Source organism: Schistocerca nitens, chromosome 1 (assembly GCF_023898315.1).
Source record: "Schistocerca nitens isolate TAMUIC-IGC-003100 chromosome 1, iqSchNite1.1, whole genome shotgun sequence".
Classification (NCBI taxonomy): Eukaryota; Metazoa; Arthropoda; class Insecta; order Orthoptera; family Acrididae; genus Schistocerca; species Schistocerca nitens.
Window position 1 is genome coordinate 777,457,687 of NC_064614.1, and position 21,281 is coordinate 777,478,967.

Here is a 21,281-nt window from a genome sequence, read left to right on the forward strand (position 1 = left end):
AATCCATCCATTTCCGCTTTCTCGCTTCGTTTTACTGTTCTAGCATCCTTTTCGCTGTATGAATGTTTTCAGTCTGTTAGTATTCTGCATACATGTTTTCTGTTGCGTCATCCCAGCAAGGGATATAATGTTTCCTGCCTCGTCGTGGTATATTGCGTTTGGCTGCACCAGTACTGACTCCCACCAATCTCTTTTAGTGTGGTACTTGGCAACGACCATCGAACTGATGTAACAAGATATGGGATTCATCCGACCAGGTGACGCTTTTCCATTGATCCACGTTTCAGATGCGTTACTCCTGTGCCCAATGCAATCGTAATTGACAATGTCATTGAGATGGTGACGTCTACTACAGAGCTCCATTACAAATAAAGTGCGCTGAATGATGTGCTCAGAATCACTCACTCCTGCATCAGCATTGTGCTTTGCCGTCAGAACTGTCACCAATCTCCGCCTATCATACTTGACAGAGCGGGTAAGCAAATGATCAGGCGTGGGCTCCCAACGTTTCCTGTTCGTGGTTTTCCCTTCCTTAAACAACCTTCCATAGACGCTCACGGTAGTAGCACGCGAACAGCCGGCCAGTTTCGCCGTTTCTCAAATGTTCTTTCTCAGAACTGCGCCGTAACAACCTTTCCTTTGTCAAAGTTGATTATTTAAGTGGTTTTCCCAATTTACGGCTCTTATCGTTGCTAAAATTATTCCCCATTCACCCCTCCTTCTGTTACGTATGTTCTTATCGCGTCAGACAGTTTCTGTCAAATTATTGATATTTTGACCCTTTAGGAACACAGATGACTTGTTCACTACTTTTTTCCAACACCTTTTCACTGTTTCGCTCCTCCTGGTTCTCTCATTTTCCATGCTCTTAACTCAGTTTTTACTGTGTCAACCAATGACCTTCCACTGTATTCCTATCCTGAATTATTAGTTTCGGATTTTTTCCCTTATTTCAATCGTTTTCCAGTCCCCCCTTATTTCATTCATACCATTGTTCTCTGTTAAGCACGTCGCCATCATATCTTCTTGGTCAACATATTGTCCTTTAACCTGATGATGCGCCCGGCAAATCAGACTTTTCTTACGTATCGTGTTTGAAACTGGTTCAACGCTCTCATACAATTCCTGCCATGATCTACTCGTACGTATCCAGGCTTCTTATTTTTTTCATGCCCCAGATGTTTCTCAAGATCTTTCGTTCATCTTTCTCCAGCCAGATACAGGCTACCTTGCTTAAAATAGTCGCCTCTGTTGCGTACAATGTGGTATTTATGATTACTGAGATACAGTGTCTCGAACTGGCGTTTCTGGACATGTTTTTCTTTGAACAGGCTGTTTTGGCAACATATCGTAGTTTCTGCAGTGTATGGGATCTGTCTATTGTGTCCTTGTTGGTTAGTATTTTTCCTGTTACGTTTTCTCCCAGGTAACGGAAGCTGTTCACATTCTCAATATTCCAACTGAGATCTGCATTCAATGCCTTGGTGTCATTATCCGCTATCAAGAAGCCGGCTTTTACTGCTAATGCAGCAAGATATACCAGTTACATTTTTGCATCTTCTTCGTTGTCATGTAGCAACGCCAGAGCATCGAAAACGGCTAGACAGTCTCCTGTAGTGTTACGTTTTATTTTGTACTGAACTTGTATACCTTCAATGTCCATGATTTTGTTCACTTGTCTTCACTGTTGGACCACTTCATTCACCAACAAATTGAAAAGAATCGATGATAACCCACCTCCTTGATGAACACCTGTCATTATTTCAAAGCTTTCCGACATGGAAAAGCTGACCCTACCACTTGCGTCATTTTAATGTGTCATTCACTAGTTCGTGTGCTAATGCGTACAGTCCTCTGGCTACAAGAACACCTGACAGCACATATCTGTCTACCGAGTCGTAGATCTTAGTAATGTCCATGAAGGTCGTTACAGTGTTTTTATTTTGAACAGAGTTCTAATATCCTTTTGCGTCCAAAAATCCGTTCGATGCACTAGTTCTCTTTTCACTAGTCTGATAGTCTACAATGCCTATCTCGAACTGTTCTTACACCGTACTCAACAGCAGTATAGAGGGTAGAGGGTATTTTGAACCAGGCGTCCGCTTGTGACATCCCTCTATTTAGCCAGTACTTGAGCACCTTTTTTATTTATTGGTATAATTTCGGATTTCTTCCAGAGTTTCGGTACCCTCCTGTTCGTCCAGATTTTCGTTATTATATGGTTTATACTCTCTATCGACAAGCCACTCTAATTTCTTCAGCGCAAATGCCATCATTACCTGCATCCTTATCGTTCTTGAGATTTGCTTTTATCACTCCATTCTACAATTTTGGTAAACATTTTTGGAATACAGTGATCAATTAATTCTTATATTTTGATTAAAGTTCAGTCTTGATCACGTTATGTCTGTTTTAATGAGTAACCGGTTTCGGTTTTTTCTATAAAGCCATCGTCAGACCTGTGAATAAATTTTAAGAAATACTAGATACCAATCTTTAAATGAATGAAAAAGTCTAATGATGTCAAAATTTTAACAAAATAAAATAAAATTAATTATACCCATTGGCTCCCTTGGGTTGGTAGGCGGAGCTCTCCTCGCTGCTGTGCAGTCAACTGATGGTTATGAGTGGTGAGCACGAGCTTAAACATGCAGAGGCTCCGCCTACTTCCTGTCACACTACTTCATAACTGCCAATCAGCGTTCATAATATGACGCCATCGTCAAAGTATAAAAGTAGGAAATACACTAATACCAAAAAATTGATTCATTTAAATATCTGATTAACAGATAGTAGTTATGTCTACAACTTATTTATATTTTGAATAAAAACAGTGAATTACGATGTGTAATAGCTGTGCCCTCTATGGACAACCTTAATACTATTACAGTGCCAGTTACATCAAAGATGTAAAAATCCTTGGCGTTGTGGTATATATCGATTATACCGAGTCGCCTACATTACAATTGCATCTTTGTTGGATGCTGCAGAATCGTCTTGTTTCAACTGTAGTTTTTATGGCAATGTTCTTTATAGCATTAGGTTAGCAGCCAATAGTACGTTCCACATTATGTATATCTGAATAACTGATGAGACTGCTGATGCAGCATATTTTACATACATTGCTTTTGCCATGGGTATAACTAATCTTATATTTTAAAAAAAAACAAAAGAGTAGATGCCTTTATTATAAAATTTCGTCAAAAAGGTCGTAATAATATTTTTCGCGAAAATCTAATTGTTCATTGAGCAGCATTGATGATTTGGTTTTCAAATGAGCATATATCTCGATTTCTTCTAGGATATTCATAAGTAAGCCTTTATTTGCATAATGAAGAACTTGTAAATTTTGTTGTACTGTCCCCTCAGCATGATTATTGAATGCTATATGATGACCAAATACAGATTTTGTTCGTGAGGTACCTGACGTATGTTCTTTGTACCTTACTGCAAAATTTCGACCTGTTTGGCCGATATATATTTTCTCACAGTCTCTACATTGGATCTTGTACACTCCTGATCTGGTAGATTTTCCATTATCTTTATTTACGGTATGTCTTAATTTTTGTTGTAAAGTATTGGCAGTTGTAAATGCTATTGTTCTTCCAGAATTTTTGAATAAATTAGTGATTCTATCTGATATGTTTCCCATATATGTCATCTTCATATATTTTGGATTACTTATTAGTGGAGTACTTTGTGATTGTTGTACTTTATTAAAAATGATATCTACCTGTCGTGTGTCGAAAGAGTTGGTTTTTGCAATTTGTTTTAAGATGGTCAATCACAAAGTACTCCACTACTAAGTAATCCAAAATATATGAAGATGACATATATGGGAAACACATCAGATAGAATCACTAATTTATTCAAAAATTCTGGAAGAACAATAGCATTTACAACTGCCAATACTTTACAACAAAAATTAAGACATACCGTAAATAAAGATAATGGAAAATCTACCAGATCAGGAGTGTACAAGATCCAATGTAGAGACTGTGAGAAAATATATATCGGCCAAACAGGTCGAAATTTTGCAGTAAGGTACAAAGAACATACGTCAGGTACCTCACGAACAAAGTCTGTATTTGGTCATCATATAGCATTCAATAATCATGCTGAGGGGACAGTACAACAGAATTTACAAGTTCTTCATTATGCAAATAAAAATATATATCGGCCAAACAGGTCGAAATTTTGCAGTAAGGTACAAAGAACATACGTCAGGTACCTCACGAACAAAGTCTGTATTTGGTCATCATATAGCATTCAATAATCATGCTGAGGGGACAGTACAACAGAATTTACAAGTTCTTCATTATGCAAATAAAGGCTTACTTATGAATATCCTAGAAGAAATCGAGATATATGCTCATTTGAAAACCAAATCATCAATGCTGCTCAATGAACAATTAGATTTTCGCGAAAAATATTATTACGACCTTTTTGACGAAATTTTATAATAAAGGCATCTACTCTTTTGTTTTTTTAAAAATATAAGATTAGTTATACCCATGGCAAAAGCAATGTATGTAAAATATGCTGCATCAGCAGTCTCTTCAGTTATTCAGATATACATAATGTGGAACGTACTATTGGCTGCTAACCTAATGCTATAAAGAACATTGCCATAAAAACTACAGTTGAAACAAGACGATTCTGCAGCATCCAACAAAGATGCAATTGTGATGTAGGCGACTCGGTATAATCGATATATACCACAACGCTAAGGATTTTTACATCTTTGATGTAACTGGCACTGTAATAGTATTAAGGTTGTCCATAGAGGGCACAGCTATTACACATCGTAATTCACTGTTTTTATCCAAAATATAAATAAGTTGTAGACATAACTACTATCTGTTAATCAGATATTTAAATGAATCAATTTTATGGTATTAGTGTATTTCCTACTTTTATACTTTGACGATGGCGTCATATTATGAACGCTGATTGGCAGTTATGAAGTAGTGTGACAGGAAGTAGGCGGAGCCTCTGCATATTTAAGCTAGTGCTCACCACTCATAACCATCAGTTGACTGCACAGCAGCGAGGAGAGCTCCGCCTACCAACCCAAGGGAGCCAATGGGTATAATTAATTTTATTTTATTTTGTTAAAATTTTGACATCATTAGACTTTTTCATTCATTTAAAGATTGGTATCTAGTATTTCTTAAAATTTATTCACAGGTCTGATGATGGTTTTATAGAAAAAACCGAAACCGGTTACTCATTAAAACAGACATAACGTGATCAAGACTGAACTTTAATCAAAATATAACTCCATTCTACATCTACATACGTATCCACAAGCTACCGTACGGTGCATGGCAGAGGGCATCTTGTATCACTACTAGCCATTTTCTTTCCTGTGCACTCTCAAATGGAGCGAGGGAAAACGACTGTCTAAATGCCTCTGTACGATCCCTAACTTCTCTTATCTTCGTGGTCATTACGCGGAATTGACGGTGGCGGCAGTGGAATCGTTCTGTGGGCAGCCACAAATACATATAGTCTAAATTTTCTCAACAGGGCCTCGTGAAAAGCACCTCCTCTTCCTCGAGGGATTCCCATTTCAGTTCACGTAGCATCTCCGTAATACTAGCGCTCTGAGTCAACTTACGTGTTGGAGATCTAGCAGCACGCCTTTAAATTGCTCCGAAGTCTTCCTTGAATCCGACGGGATACCACACACTGTAGCAGTACTCATGAATGGTTCGCATCAGTGTCCTATACGCTGTGTGTTTTATAGATGAGCTACACTTTCCTAAAATTCTCCCAATAAACCGAGGTCGACCATTCGTCTTTTATACTTCCGTCCTCAGGTGCTCGTTCTATTTCATATCGCTCTGTAACCTTACTCCTAGATATTTAATCGACGCTACTGTGTCAAGCAACTCACTACTAATGCTGCATTTGGACATTATGGGTTTTTTCCCCATACTTGTCAGTATTAACTAACATTGTTCTGCAGTTAGAGCAAGCTTTGTACAGTCACTCAACAAAGATATCTTCCCGTACACAACAACGTCAGCAAACAGGCGCAGGTTGCTGATTACTCGGCCCGTCAGAACATTTACGTTTATAAAGAATAAGAGCTATCCTACCACACTTCCATGAGACACTCCTCTGGATGCCCTTGTCCCTGATGAACACTCGCTGTCGAGGGAAGCGTATTGGTTTCTATGACTTAGAAAGTTTTCGAGCCACTCAAATACCTTGGAACTTATTCCGTATGCTCGTACCTTCGTTACCAGTTTGTAGTGGGCGCCCAGTCAAATTCTCACCGGAAATCGAGGAATATGGAATCGTCCTGTTGCCCTACATTCATGGTTCGCAGGACGCCATGTAAGAAGAGATCAAGTTGAGTTTCATATGAGTGAAGCCTTCTGAATTTGTACTGAGGGGCAGAAACTTTTCTGTATCGACGAAATTTATTATCTTCGAACTCAGAATATGTTCGAGGATTTCGCAACAGACCGATGTCAAGGGTCTTGGTACGAAATAATGCGGGCCCAATCCTTTACCCTTTTTCCAGTCACTTGGGACTTTCGATGGCCGAGATACTCGCGATAAATGCAAGCTAAGTAAGGGACCAGTGCCGCAGCATACTCTTTGTAAAACCGAACTCATATTACATCTGGACCTGACGACTTACTTGTTTTCAATTCTTTCAATTGCTTCTCTACGCCAGGGATGCTTATTACTATGTCCACCATACGGTAGTCTGTACGGCGGTCAAAACACCGTATGTTTAGACGGTCCTCGGGCGTGAATGATTTGTTAAACGCGAAATTTAAAATGTCAGCTCTCCTTTTGTTGTTTTCTGTTGCCACACCAGACAGGTCGACGAGTGACTGGATAGAAGTCTTCGACCCGCTTAGCGGTTTGAAGTAGGACCAGAATTTTCTCGGGTTCTCGACAAGACCATTGCTAAGGTATGATGATGGAAGTTGCTGTATGCTTCGCGCGTCAATTTTCTTACAGGCGCACGAATTTCTATTAACTTTTGCATGTCGACATTAGTGCGTTCGTTTTTGACCAAAGAATGCAACCTCTCTTTTCTTAGCGTTTTCCAAATTTAATTATTAAACCATGTTGGGTCTTTTCCGTCTTTACTCCATTAGCTCCGCACTTGTCACTTGTCAATGGCGCAATTTAAAAACAGTTTAACCTTTGCTCATAATTCCTCTACGTCCAACGTACTGGAATTAAATGTTGTCCATTCATTGTCTAAGTGGAAAGACAACTAATTACCTGCTCTTTCTATTATAAACATTCTCCTAACTTTCTAGACCTCTTTGTTAACTTAAGTAACCATCGTCTCTATGATGATATAGTGATCAGTAATCCTTGTCTCTGCACTGACACTGTCGATAAGGTCAGGCATGTTCGTAGCCAGAAGGTGAAAAATTTTTTCATTTCGTGTTAGGTTTCTAACTAGCTGTTCAAGATAGCTTTCGGAAAACTTGTTCAAGAGAACTTCACAAAACTGCTGTTCGTATCATCCGTAACGAATCCATAGGCGTCCCAGTCTATATCCGGAGGGTTAAAGTCGCCTCCAACTAATATTGCATGACCTCTATATTTCTGCGCTACTGAGCACAGTTTCTTTGAATGATCCTGTCGTTGACACTGTGAAACTATGTGGGCAGTAAAAACGTGCGATAGTTAACTATGGTTCACGTTAACCTGCTCCTCGGCCCAGATAATTTCACAATCAGACTCAATTTCGACCTCAATATACACACTATTTTTGTGACAGCAATGAACACTCCCCCTTTTATGGTGGCCAATCTGTTCTTTCGATAAAAGTTCCATGCCTCAAATATTTCTGGTGGGTATACGATTTCTTAATTTCCCTTTTTTACTGCAGCGTTGGCAATTTTGTAAGTGTTTCGCTGTTGAGCAAATCGTTGAAGTACTTTGCCATTTCCCACATATTTCTTTTGTTTTTTCAGTTCACTATCATACCCTTTCACATAGGGCTCTCTCACTTCACAGCCATTTATCCTGTTCTTCATCTCCTTAAAAGCGCCTCGTGTGTTGCTGTTCTTGAATGAGTCAACCGATTCTCCTAGGATTTCTTACTGTTTTATCGGAGATAAAAACTTTTTCATACAACGAAAATGTCATAGGGGTACACTTTCTACGTCCATAAATGTTTTGGCGCTAGTAATATTCGGAGGCGGTGTTCAAATTGCGTGTCATAATTATTCTTTTAGAGAAGCTACAGAAAATTTAATTTATATTAATACACAATTGAAATCTGCGTGCTAATGATTGTCTAACACGTATAAAACGATCAGGTATTTCACGAATAATGGCTGCAACTTCATCCAAATGGTGAACCAGCTCTTCTGGAGTGTCTGCCATTCTCATACACCAAACGCCAGTTGCGCGTTAATGTAAGTGGGCATATTTAGCAACATCTCTTAAACAACTTCGCTTCTGTACATCACCAGCAAACCTGCGCCTGCGCGTGCGCTTGTGTGTGTGTGTGTTTTATTCATCAATAAACAGGAAACCACTTGCAGTAAAGGAACAAAAATTGAACTATATCAAAACAAGACACGTTACCACATAACACTGAGTTACACAGACTACATCCCTTCAAGTACTAAGCACCGGTTTGATCCAAAAATTGCTTTGAAGTTTGTAACTCTGGTCCTGAAGCCTGTCTGAATGTAATGTTACAAATCAGCTTGCAAAAAGTAATAACAAAAGGTTACTTTTGTACTAAGCGTTGATTCTCACAGTTTTTTAGATGTAAAGCAAATCGTGATTTTCCTGGGTGTTAGGCAACCGACAATACTGCTGTGCGTGCCGTGTGAGCAGCACTGGCAGTGAACCACTCGTTGCATTGGGAACGTTACCATCGGATAAGCCGGTTCGAGTTTCGACTCAAATACAGTTAAGTGTAATTAAAGTAATAGTAAATGCTGGTTTACAATATTTGTCTTTTATTTATCTTTCTTTTATTGCATGAAGTTTATACAGTTATGTGTGATTTATGTGTGAGCCTTCCATCACGAATGTATGGCTGATTCATTGCACATAACTTCATTATATGTGAGGTACACTGCCTGAGAAAAAAGGGAAGCACGCAGAAAATATGGACGGATGTCATATAATTTCGTACACTTACTTAGCATTGGCGGGGATGTAAATGATAAGAGCTGACATTCATTGTGACAGGTAGAACGGCCACCAGAGTGCATTTGTATTGTTTGTGTTTAGTGTTGCTACCAGGCCTCTTGTGGTGTGTAAAGGGCGTAAACAGAGTTCAGATGTTGAGTGATCGCTGTGTATTCCCGTGAGGCAGCACCAAGTATAATTTGAATATATCCTCATTGTGGATCTCGTGTCTGGTCGTGTAGTGCAATATCCAGATTTGAAGAGCATTCGGATGCGACAGTGGACCAATGTTGTATTATATGGGAACTTGAGGGAAAGCATACTTTGTCGTCAAGGTTCAGGTGAAGCACGTCTGACCACCGAAAGGGAGGCTCTAAGTACTGTGCACCACGTACATCGTAATCCTTCTGCATCACCGTCTGCCATCCCTTTAAGGGAGAACAACACGGTGACGGTCGAAAAACTTCGAATTTTTTATTTCGAAATTCGGATTTATATACCTTGATGAATTATTTCCCAAAATATTATGCACGAACTCCAAATAGGATCGATACTGTCAACGGTTGAAGCCAAGCGTGCACGGCACGCCTCGGCGGTAGAGAACCGCTTCCGCTCTAAAGCTCTCTATATATAGCGATCTGAGTAAAACCTGATTTGCTGAAGCATTGTTGGGTGGTTTTACTCAAAACTTGAACGAAAGTTTCCAAAAATAACATCCAACCGAAGTGAATTTGTCAACATTGCTTCAAATTTGGCCGTATGTCTATTCAATGTAGGCCATACTACACTACTGCATGTGAAAAATGCACTTCAAATCAAAACCGGCGATGAGATGCGGCGGTTCTGTGAAGACAGAGACGCCCGCGGAGATGCGCTCAGCGACGAGAAGGAATCTGAGGACGAATATGCGGGCTTATCAGGTCAAAGTAGCAGAAAGCGGCCATCCACTATCCGGGGCTATAGTTATTATGGATCAAACATCGATCATATTCCTTAAGTTTCAAGTTTTGTCCGTTTTTTATATGATAAATATTTGTCAAACTTTAAACGCGTTTTTCAATATGGTTGTCGTCGCCCGCGCAGCAGTTTTCATCCGATTTTAATGATTTTTGGTCTCCGTTGAAGCAAACTGAATTCTCTTCATCGTCGCCAATTTTTTGTGTTGACATTTGATATTTTTTCAGCCAAAAAGATAGGGGTCCTAAAATGGCCATTTTTTCAGATATCTATAACTTAGCAAAAAGATTTTTTTGCAAATCCCTACGATTAGCTAAAAATACATCTGTATAGGATCAGGATGATATGTTAATTTCATGTTTCAGATAACCACAATCGGAGTCGCTGTGACAACCGTCGATCTACCTCCTTTCAGAGCTACCCTGGGAAAATCCCAATTACGCAGTGAAGACATTAATATTTTTCAATAGAAACTGTCAATAAAATCCTCAATGTATACTTCATTCACTGTAGCAAACCCAGTTTGTCTGCTGCATTCCAGTACGGAGAGACAGAATCCTGAATTTGAGCAATCTACATCTACGTGATAACTCTGATATTCACAATAAAGTGCCTGGAAGAGGGTTCAATGAACCACCTTCATGCTGTCTCTCTACCGTTCCACTCTCGAACGGCGCGCGGGAAAAACGAGCACTTAAATTTTTCCGTGCGAGCCCTGATTTCCCTTATTTTATCGTGATGATCATTTCTCCCTATGTAGGTGGGTACCAACAGAATGTTTCCGCAATCGAAGGAGAAAACTGGTGATTGAAATTTCATGAGAAGATCCCGTCGCAACGAAAAATGCCTCTGTTTTAGTGATTGCCACTCCAATTCACGTATCATGTCTGTGACACTATCTCCCCTATTTCGCGATATTACAAAACGAACTGCCCTTCTTTGTACTTTTTCAATGTCATCCGTCAGTCCCACCCGATGCGGATCCCACACCGCACAATAGTACTCCAGAATAGGGCGGACGAGCGTAGTGTTAGCAGTCTCTTTGGTAGACCGGTTGCACCTTCTAAGTGTTCTGCCAATGAATCGCAGTCTTTGGTTTGCTCTACCCACAATGTTATCTATGTGATCGTTCCAATTTAGGTTATTTGTAATTGTAATCCCTAAGTATTTAGTTGAATTTACAGCCCTCAGATTTGTGTGACTTATCGCGTAATCAAAATTTAGCTAATTTCTTTTAGTACTCATGTGAATAACTTGGCACTTTTCTTTATTCAGGGTCATTGCCACTTTTCGCACCATACAGATATCTAATCTAAATCATTTTGCAAGTCGTTTTGATCATCTGAAGACTTTACAAGACGGTAAATGACAGCATCATCTGCAAACAATCTAAGGCGGCTACTCAGATTGTCTCCTATGTCGTTAATATAGATCAGGAACAAAAGAGGACCTATAACACTTCCTTGGGGAAGGCCGGATATTACTCCTGTTTTACTCGATGACTTTCAGTCTATTACTACGAACAGAGACCTTTCTGAGAGGAAATCACGAATCCAGTCGCACAACTGAGGCGATACTCCGTAGGCACGCAGTTTGATTAGAAGACGCTTGTGAGGAACGGTGTCGAAATCCTTCTGGAAATCTAAAAATATGGAATCAATTTGACATCCCCTGTCGATAGCACTTATTACTTCATGAATATAAAGAGCTAGTTGTGCTTAACAAGAACGATATTTTCTGAATAATGCTGACTGTATGTTAATAAATTGTTATCTTCGAGATACTTCATAATGTTAGAATGCAGTATCTGTTCTAAAACCCTACTGCAAGTCGACGTTAGTGATATAGGCCTGTAATTCAGCGGATTACTCCTACTTCCCTTTTTGGGTATTGGTGTGACTTGAGCAATTTTCTAGTCTTTATGTACGTATCTTTCTGTGAGCGAGTGGTTGTACATAATTGATAAATATGGAGCTATTTTATCAGCATACTCTGAGAGGAACCTGACTGGTACGATCTGGAGTGGAGGCCTTGCCTTTCTTAAGTGATTTAAGCTGCTTTGTTACGCCGAGGATATCTACTTCTATGTTTCTCATCTTGGCAGTTGTTCTTGATTGGAATTCAGGAATATTTACTTCGTCTTCTTTGGTGAAGGAGTTTTGGAAAACAGTGTTTAATAACTCTGCTTTAGTGGCACTGTCATCTGTGACTTCACTGTTGTTATCGCGCATTGAAGATATTGATTGTGTCTTGCCGCTGGTGTGCTTTATGTATGACCAGAATCTCTTTGGGTTTCCTGCCAGATTTCGAGACAGAATTTCGTTGTGGAAATTATTAAAAGCATCTCGCATTGAAGTACGCGCCGTATTCCGAACTTCTGTAAAACTTTGCCAATCTTGGGGACTTTGTGTTCTTTTAAATTTGGCTTGCTTTTTTCGTTGCTTCTGCAACAACGATCTGAACCGTTTTGTGTACCATGGGGGATCAGTACCATCACTTATTAATTTATGTAGTATATATCTCTCAATTGCTACCGATACTATCTCTTTGAAAACATTCCACAACTTTTCTACACTTACATGATCAGATCGGAAGGAATGAAGACTGTCTCTTAAAAAGGCGTTAAGAGCATTTTAATCAGCTTTTTTAAAATAGATATACTTTGTGTTTCTTTTTAACGGTTGTAGGTGTTACGGTATTCAGCCTAGCAGCCACCGCCTTGTGGTCGCTAATCCCTGTATACGTCACAACACTCACTATTTGTCCAGGATTATTTGTTGCTAAAAGGTCAAGTATGCTTTCGCAACCATTTGCGCTTCGAGTGGACTCATGAACTAATTGTTCAAAATAATTTTCTGAGAAAGCATTCAGTACAATTTCGGATGATGTTTTATGCCTGCCGCCGGCTTTAAACGAATAATTTTTCCAGCATATCGAGGGTAGATTGAAGTCACCACCGAGTATAATTTTATGAGCGGGATACTTAATTGAAATGAGACGAAGGCACCACCGAGTATAATTGTATGAGCGGGATACTTATTTGAAATGAGACTCAAGTTTTCTTTGAACTGTTCAGCAACTATGTCTTCTGAGTCGGGGGGTCGGTAAAACGATACAATTAATAGTTTAGTCCGGTTGTCAGGTATAACCTCTACCCATACTATTTCACATGAACTATCTAGTTCAATTTCGCTACAAGGCAAACTACCACTGACAGCAATAAATACTCCACCATCAACTGTATTTAATCTATCCTTTATGAACACTGTTAGATCGTTTGAAAAAATTTCGGCTGAACTTATTTCCGGCTTTAGCCAACTCTCTGTACCTACAACTATTTGAGCTTCAGTGCTTTCTATTAGGGCTTGGAATTGTGGTTCTCTCCCAACACAGCTACGACAATTTACAGCTACAGTACAAATCGTTTCTACAACTACCTTACTGTGTTTTACCTGCCCACTTTCTGACGGACGCCCCTTCTGTGGTTCTCTGAGACCCTCTAACCTAAAAAACGGCCCAGTCCCTTCCACACAGCTCCCGCTACCCGTGTAGCCGCCTCCTGTGTGTAGTTGACTCCTGACCTATTAAGCGGAACCCGGAAACCCACCACCCGATGGCGCAAGTCAAGGAATCTGCAGTCTACACGGTTACAGAACCACCTGAGCTTCTGATTCAGAACCTCCACGCGGCTCTGCACCAAAGGACCACAGTCGGTTCTATCGACGATGCTGCAGATGCTGAGCTCCGCCTTAATCTCGGAAGCAAGACTGGCAGTCTTTACCATTTCCGCTAGCCGCCCGAAACCAGACAGAATCTGCTCCGATCCAAAGCGACACACGTCACTGGTACCGACATAAGCCACCACCTGCAGTTGGCTGCACCCTGTACTCTTCATGGCATCCGGAAGCAACCTTTCCACATCCAGAATGACTCCCCCCAGAATGCACGCAGAGTGCACACTGGCTTCCTTCCCCTCCTTGGCAGCCATGTTCTTAAGGGGCCCCATTACGCGCCAAACGTTGGAGCTCTTAACTACCAGCAAACCCACCCTCTGTGAATGCCCAGTTCTTGCGGGTCGAGAAGCTTCCTCTGGAACGGGGTAGACGACTGTATCCCGCTCAGAGACATCGCCAGCCACAGATAACCCCCGAAACCCGTTCGTCACACGAACCGGAGAGGCCCTACGATCGGCCCCACCGAAAGTTTTTCGCCGCCTGCCAGACTTTGGAATGATCTCCCACTCGAGAATGATCTCCCACTCGACCACGGGTGAGGGGTCAACCTCAGTGCAGGCAGCACCCGGGGAGGTCACAGCAGTGGACCGATCGGAGACACGTTGGACATGCTCGACATCCCTCGCATCCCCGCGTCAGATCCCCCACAGTGACGCCCCTTGGCAGCAGCCTCAACCTGTGTGACGGAAGCCAACGCAGCCTGAAACTGTGAGCGAGAGGTCGCAAGCTCAGCTAGCATCTGTACACAACAATCACAGTTCCTATCCATTACTGCAGTCGCTCCTGTTTGAAGCTCGTAAAGATATGTAACAAGCGAACGTTGTACTCGCCTTAGTAGTAGCAGGAACTAGCGGTGCGCTCTCGCTGACGGTCTAACTGACACTGAGCTGTTCTAACGAAACAAACAGAAGCCTGCACGATACGAGAGTCGATACAACGGTAGATAGCAACGGCGGTACTATACACTGCACTTATCCAAATAAAAGGTTGTGCCTAGCAAGCATTCGAACTCGCAATAAATCACAAAAATAAACTAGTAACTACACAGATAACTGAAAATAAGTGCCTCCTGTTTGAAGCTCGTAAAAATATGTAAAAAGCGAAAGGTGTACTCACCTTAGTAGTAGCAGGAACTAGCGATGCGCTCTCGCTGACGATCTAACTGACAATATGTTCGCCCGTCACCCTGTCATTCCTCCTTAATAGGTCAGGTGGGCACTACATGCAGGAAGCGGCTACTAGGTTAGCTGACTATGTGTGCCATGCATATGAGGGTATGTTAGATCATAGAAACCCCTCCTTTCGATCAGCGACGAATTGCCTGCCAGCATCAAAGTTACAACAGCCACATTGTTTTGAGAGAATGCTCGTCCTCAAAAAATGGCTCTGAGCACTATGGGACTTAACATCTGTGGTCATCAGTCCCCCTAGAACTTAGAACTACTTAAACCTAACTAACCTAAGGACATCACACACATCCATGCCCGATGCAGGATTCGAACCTGCGACCGTAGCAGTCGCACCTTAGTAATCAATAGCCCCAAAATTTGATAGTCTACGGGTTTTAATCATCAATGACTAGCTCCAGCCGGATGTGCTACACCTAAAGAAACATGTGGTCTCTCTTCCTGGTCGAGTAGAGGTCATGAAGGCCAGAGGTGTGTTAGCAGAAAATAAATATACTAGATTTTTATATTTTCTTTTAGAAAAAACGTCTTTGAAAAAATTACAGGATATTGTTGAAACCCTTACCCCATATAATGACGATCCCGTTCAATGATGTGCTGAGCCGTGGTACAAACTTCTTTATGCTGTCCTCGAAGATATCTCCCTCGAGCTCCTTCCCCTACTTCAGAACGTCTTTCTGCATCTGCTCGTCAGTTGAAAATTTAATTCCGTGGCTGTGTGCCTGCGGGGAAGTGAAAAGATGATAATCTGAAGGCACCTAGTAAGGAAAATACGGAGCGCGGCTCAAAACGTCCCAACCAAATGCGTCTAAGAGCTCCTGGGTGGCTAAGACTGTGTGAGGAAGGGCGTTGTCGTGCAACAGTCACACACTTCTCCTCCTTTTGTTCCTGCAGAGTTTCTTTAAGGTCTCACAAAATCGTTGTGCATTGGTGGCCTCCCCCTGAAGCAGAAATCCGATCAATATGATGGCTTGTATGTCCTAAACACTGACGTAATGATTTTTTTAATCCGAAATTATGGTTTTGAAATTTTAGGCAAATGTGGAATTGGGGTGTGACGCCACTGTGACGATTATATTTTTGTCTCTGGCGTGCAATGAGCCACCCAAGTTTCATCTCCGGACAAAATAGAGCTCAGAAAACCCTCATCTTCCTATCGACGTCGCTCAAAGAACTTGCTGTCGCTACTGACCCGATTTTTCTTCTGGAGCTCTGTCAACTAGTTTGGGGCCCATCTTGCACACAGTTTCCGGTATCCCAGCATTTCTATGAGGGTCTCGTATAATAGTGTTCTGGAGAGTTGTGGAAAAACCAAAGAAATGTCATCCACTGCCAGTCGGCGGTATTCGGAATAGTTTCCTCGATTTTTTTGAACCAACTCATGTACCAAAATAGAAGATATTCCCCTCCTGTGGCCGTCATGAATATTTGTTCTGCCTCCACTGTATTCCCTACAGTACTCACACACTCGTCCTGTTCGTAACGCCTTCGCCGTAAACTGCTGATTCGGGGAAAAAAAAATCTCGGTAGGCGTTACTCCTTCCGCGAGTAGGAAGCGGATCACGGCACGTGGCTCACACATGTCGGGGTTTCTCACCGGCAGCTTTCATGCAGCTGGATACTACAACGTTAGTTCACATACTAGAGTGTACGTGCAATGTTCGCTGTGGTCCTGGGATCCTCCTCTATCACTCAGTGTTGCCAACTCTAAAAAAAAAAGGCCCGTCAGTCCGTTAGGTTCACAGTACATTTAACTTCCGAATACGTTCGTATATAGGTTAGGCTAAGTTTTTTCCCTCTGTGCTTATGACTCTTAGCGATGCACACCATCAGTTTTATTCTGCCAATGCAGTTGCTAATTGTTTCTTCTTTTCATCGAGACGGCGAAAGATTGTTGTCTTGTGTGGTAGACACACTGTGTTGGGAAAGAGAGTGACATATGTGGTGGATGATGGATTTGTCTCGATGTCGCAGTTCGGCGGCGTGGAGGCGGTGACGTGCGCCGTAGTGGACCAGTGGCCGCAGCTGCGGCGCTACCAGACGTTCGTGACGGGCGGCGTCTGCCTGGCGCACTTCGTGCTGTCCGTGCCCATGTGCTTCGGCGGCGGCATCTACCTGTTCACGCTGATCGAGTGGAACGTCGTCACGTGGTCCGTCCTGCTGGTCGGCCTCGGTGAGGTGATCGTCGTCGCCTGGGTCTACGGTGAGTAGCGGCCACTCGGCTGCGCGACTAGCATTGTCTGTACTGACGGCTTTACAGCATTTCAGTGTTTCGGTCGTCGACGGTGAGGTTTCTTTGATGCAGGTCTCCAGTCCGAAGCTTGCTAAAGAATTTCTTTATCGCCCATCGTTGAGGACAGGCGATATACTGTACGCACATATCTACGAGGAAGAGTCAATAAACAAGTTGCGAACCAGGATAAAGGCATCAGAGCCGAATATACCAGCCTGAAATTTATTTTCTTTTTCAACATACTCTCCAGTAAACTTAAAACACTTATCCTATCGTTTGATAAGGCGTTAAACGCCTGCAGCGTAAAATTCTTGTGGCAGCGTTCGCAGCTAAATAGTGAACTCGGGATACTTCAAGTTTCAAGACACAAGGGAATTAAAGACATTACTTACCAGTGGTCATTGATTTATGTCAACGGGGAAAACTGAAAATTTTTGGCGGAATGAGATTCGAACCTGAACAATGGGCTGACCATTATACCATCTGGGTACAGTGGTCACCATAACCGCTCAGACTGTTCTAGCATGCCTTTCGTCAGACCAAAATTCTCAACTTATACCACATACAACTGATGTAGTGCCCCTGCTCATTCGCTTAATTACTCGCGGTATCACGCCGATCTTCTTAAGAATTTGAGTGTGGTGTTCCCTTACACTGAAGGGATCGTTGGCCCTCATCACTTTAATTGCAAATGGTGTCCGTTCTTTTGGACACGTCCAAAGGTCTGATGGATTCCCAATAGAAAGCACTGTGAAAATCGAAAATGACTTATTTGCAACAGTGAGCTACACCATCAAGCTACTTCTCCACATAATAGCCGCTCCATCTTAGACATTTGCCCTACCAATTTTACGATACTCTCGACATACAAGGCAGGCACCTGTGCTTTCCGCCAACTCTCTACTCTGGTGTACAGCCCGTTGTCTGTGTCAAAATGTTTTCTTTATAGCTAGCGATTCATGTAAGCAGAGATGAAACTCGGGGGAGCCAATTATGGGCTGTACTGTAGATGCTCAAACACTTCCCATCCAAAACTCTGCAGGAGCGTCTTCATTGCCCCTGCAGAATGCGATCGAGAATTGTCATGCAGAAGGAAACGCACGATAGTTATGTTATGTGGGCTACATGCATCAGGCGATATCTCTCACCAGCCTCTCGTACATGGCGGGAGACATTATTTTCTAGGCACCTTTACTTGCTCACTGTGTGCGCAGAACTGAAAAGAGCTGCTGGACGCGATCGAGTGGTATACTAGAGACACTGCCTAACACAGTCTCCATTTCGCTCTCGATCGGACCTTACTTTCTGTATAGCCCACGTATAATACAAGAAGTTTATTTGGTTCATTGCTGCAACCCACAATACCGATGTGTCCTGGGGGTTGCGAAATACTCCTACACTAGAAACAATTTGCTGTCACTGGATGACCACCGCTTTTTGTTTATGACTTTCTCTTGTCATTTTCTGAATTACCCTACCCCATTGAACACAACTTTCCTCGAATTAAATTATAACTATATAGGGGACAAATTTCGCTATGCACGTGCTCTGCGGACTGACCCTGGACTCACAAAAATCGCTTTGTTCTAGTCGAGTACACACATACAGCACACTTGCCATCTTGGTGTGACTGCAGGGCATTAAGCATTGGCCACGTAGTACTGCATGTCGGCTGTCTTCCATGCGACATATGGTGCGACCTTTTAGGCACGTATAGACGTGAAATGTAAAACAATACACGCTATTCTACCGTTTGCGAGTCATTTATTAACTCACCTTCGTACGACGTCTTTTTTTCCATCATTCCAAATACAGTTTTCAGTGACGTCTTCGAAAATTTTGTTCGTGTGATTACTTTTTACTGACGTTCAGCAACCAGTTTTGTTGATAATTAGTACTACCCCTATAGTCGATGAGGCCCACAACTGTAGTTAATTAACAGTCCATCTTATTAGTCATAGCCATGAAATGAATTAACACAAATTGTCAATAATTTGCGCAACTGAATTTCTCTGTGCACATGTCCCGCATCACGTACACTCAGAGGAAAAGTTATATCATAAGCTTAGAAAGAAATGCAAGGTACATTGTTCAGTCTACTAGAAAAAGGCAGAACCGCGAACATGGGGAAAGTAGTCCGAGGAGCACGGAAGATTATGCAGACTTGCGTAAAATCAGTAACAAAAATTTCAATTAAATCTGTATTCAGTCGAAAAAAGCGAAAATAATAGCGGTTCAAATCAAAGACAGATGGCTAAATACTGAAGACAAACAATGCATGACCACTTGTTACCGAAAGTACAATGCTCCCAAACTCAACGCATCACAAAGAAATAACATGGGGGGGAAACAACGCCCATATGGGAAATAACGTTTTATATTTTTATAGAATCTCAAAATTTAGCTCGGATTTAAGTGCGAGATACATTTAGTAAGTTCAAAAACCAAAATGTCTCGAAATCAGGCAGAAAATCCAGAGAAATTCTGGACGCATGTAAAGTACGCCCGTGGCAAAACACAATCAATACCTTCACTGCACGATAGCAATGATAATTTTACTGATGACAGTGCCACTAAAACGGCGTTACTAAATACGGTTTTCCGACAGTCCTTCACCAAAGAACACGACGTAAATATTCCTGAAAGCGAAACAAGAAGTGGTAGCGAAGCAACTCAAGTCAGTTAACAATACAAAGGCAAGTATTCCGATCCACTCTGTGTACAAATTAGATTCCTTTCAGAGCATCATATACAACCGATCGCTCGACGAAAGATCAATACCTAAAGACTGGAAAGTTGAAAAGGTCACACCAATATTCAAGAAAGGAAATGCAAGCAGCTGCTAAATTATAGATCCATATCATTGCGTCGATTTGCAGCAGATTTTGGAACATGTTCTCTTCGAACATTATGAATTATTTCTAACAGAAGTTCTATTCATACTAAGCCAGCAAAGACTCAAAAAATATTCTTTTTGTGGAACACAAGCAGCTCTTCATTCTCATTAAGTAATGAAAGCTATCGCCAGGGGGTCTGAAATTAATGCTTATTTCTACATTTCCAGAAGGATTTTGAAACAACTCCTCACAAGCGGCGTCTATTTAAATTGCATGTCTATAGAGTATCGTCACAGTTGTATGGCTGGTTTCGTGATTTTCTTCCAGAAAGGTACCGTAGTAAAACGGGATTGTTATAGGCTCTTAGCTGTTCCTAACCTATATAAACGATTTAAGAGACAATCTGAGCAGCCCTCTTAGATTGTTTGTGTATGATGGTGTATTTTACCTTCTAGTAGAGTCATCAGAAGATCAAAATGAACTGCAAAATTATTTACACAGGACTTTAAATAACGAAAAGTGTGTGAGGTCATCCTCAGGGATTCTAAAAGGAATCCGTCAATCGAATAAACAAGAAATCACACGAATCTAAAGGCTATCAGTTCAACTAAATACCTTGGGATTACAATTACGAACAGCTTAAACCGGAACGATCCCTATGCGGAAGGCGAATCAAAGACTGCGTTTTATTGACGGAACGTTAAGAAGCTGCCACAAATCCAATAGAAAGACCGGCTACACTATTGTTGTGCGTCCTGTGCTATAATATGACTCCTTACTAGACTGCATTGACGGGGGACACCGAAAAAGTTCAAAGAAGGGCAGCTCGTTTTGTAGTATCGTGAAAAAGGTGGGAAAGTACGAGTTGCGGTGGGGATCGTTAAAACAAAGGCGTTTCTCGATGCGACGAAATCTTTTCAAGGTATTTCAATGTCTTTCTCCTCCGAATTCCGTCGTTTTAATATCGGGAAGACGTAATCCTCCGAGCCTGCAGCGCCTGGCCACCACTTCGTACTGAAGTCTAAAGCTGTGTCGTCGCCACAAGAATCGATTGGTTAGTTGTTTCAGCCTGCGGGCCTTCGTTTCGGGAAGCAAGAATATCTGTGCGATGTAATACTGAAAATATGGGTGTCTAAGACCTACACTTGGCGAAGGCTGAAAAGACAACAGCATTCGTGCTCAAGAATCGCTCCCT

At 41.7% G+C, this 21,281-nt stretch overlaps 1 protein-coding gene across 1 annotated transcript in view; it reads left to right on the forward strand.

Annotated features, from left to right (window-relative positions):
- The window catches only part of LOC126261767 (sodium- and chloride-dependent glycine transporter 1-like), a 300,835-nt gene that overhangs the window by 237,096 nt on the left and 42,458 nt on the right, over window positions 1-21,281 (forward strand). Inside the window, exon 9 of the mRNA XM_049958567.1 lies at window positions 16,991-17,219. Within this exon, the coding sequence (XP_049814524.1) occupies window positions 16,991-17,219 (229 nt within the window). The remainder of the gene's footprint in view (window positions 1-16,990; window positions 17,220-21,281) is intronic.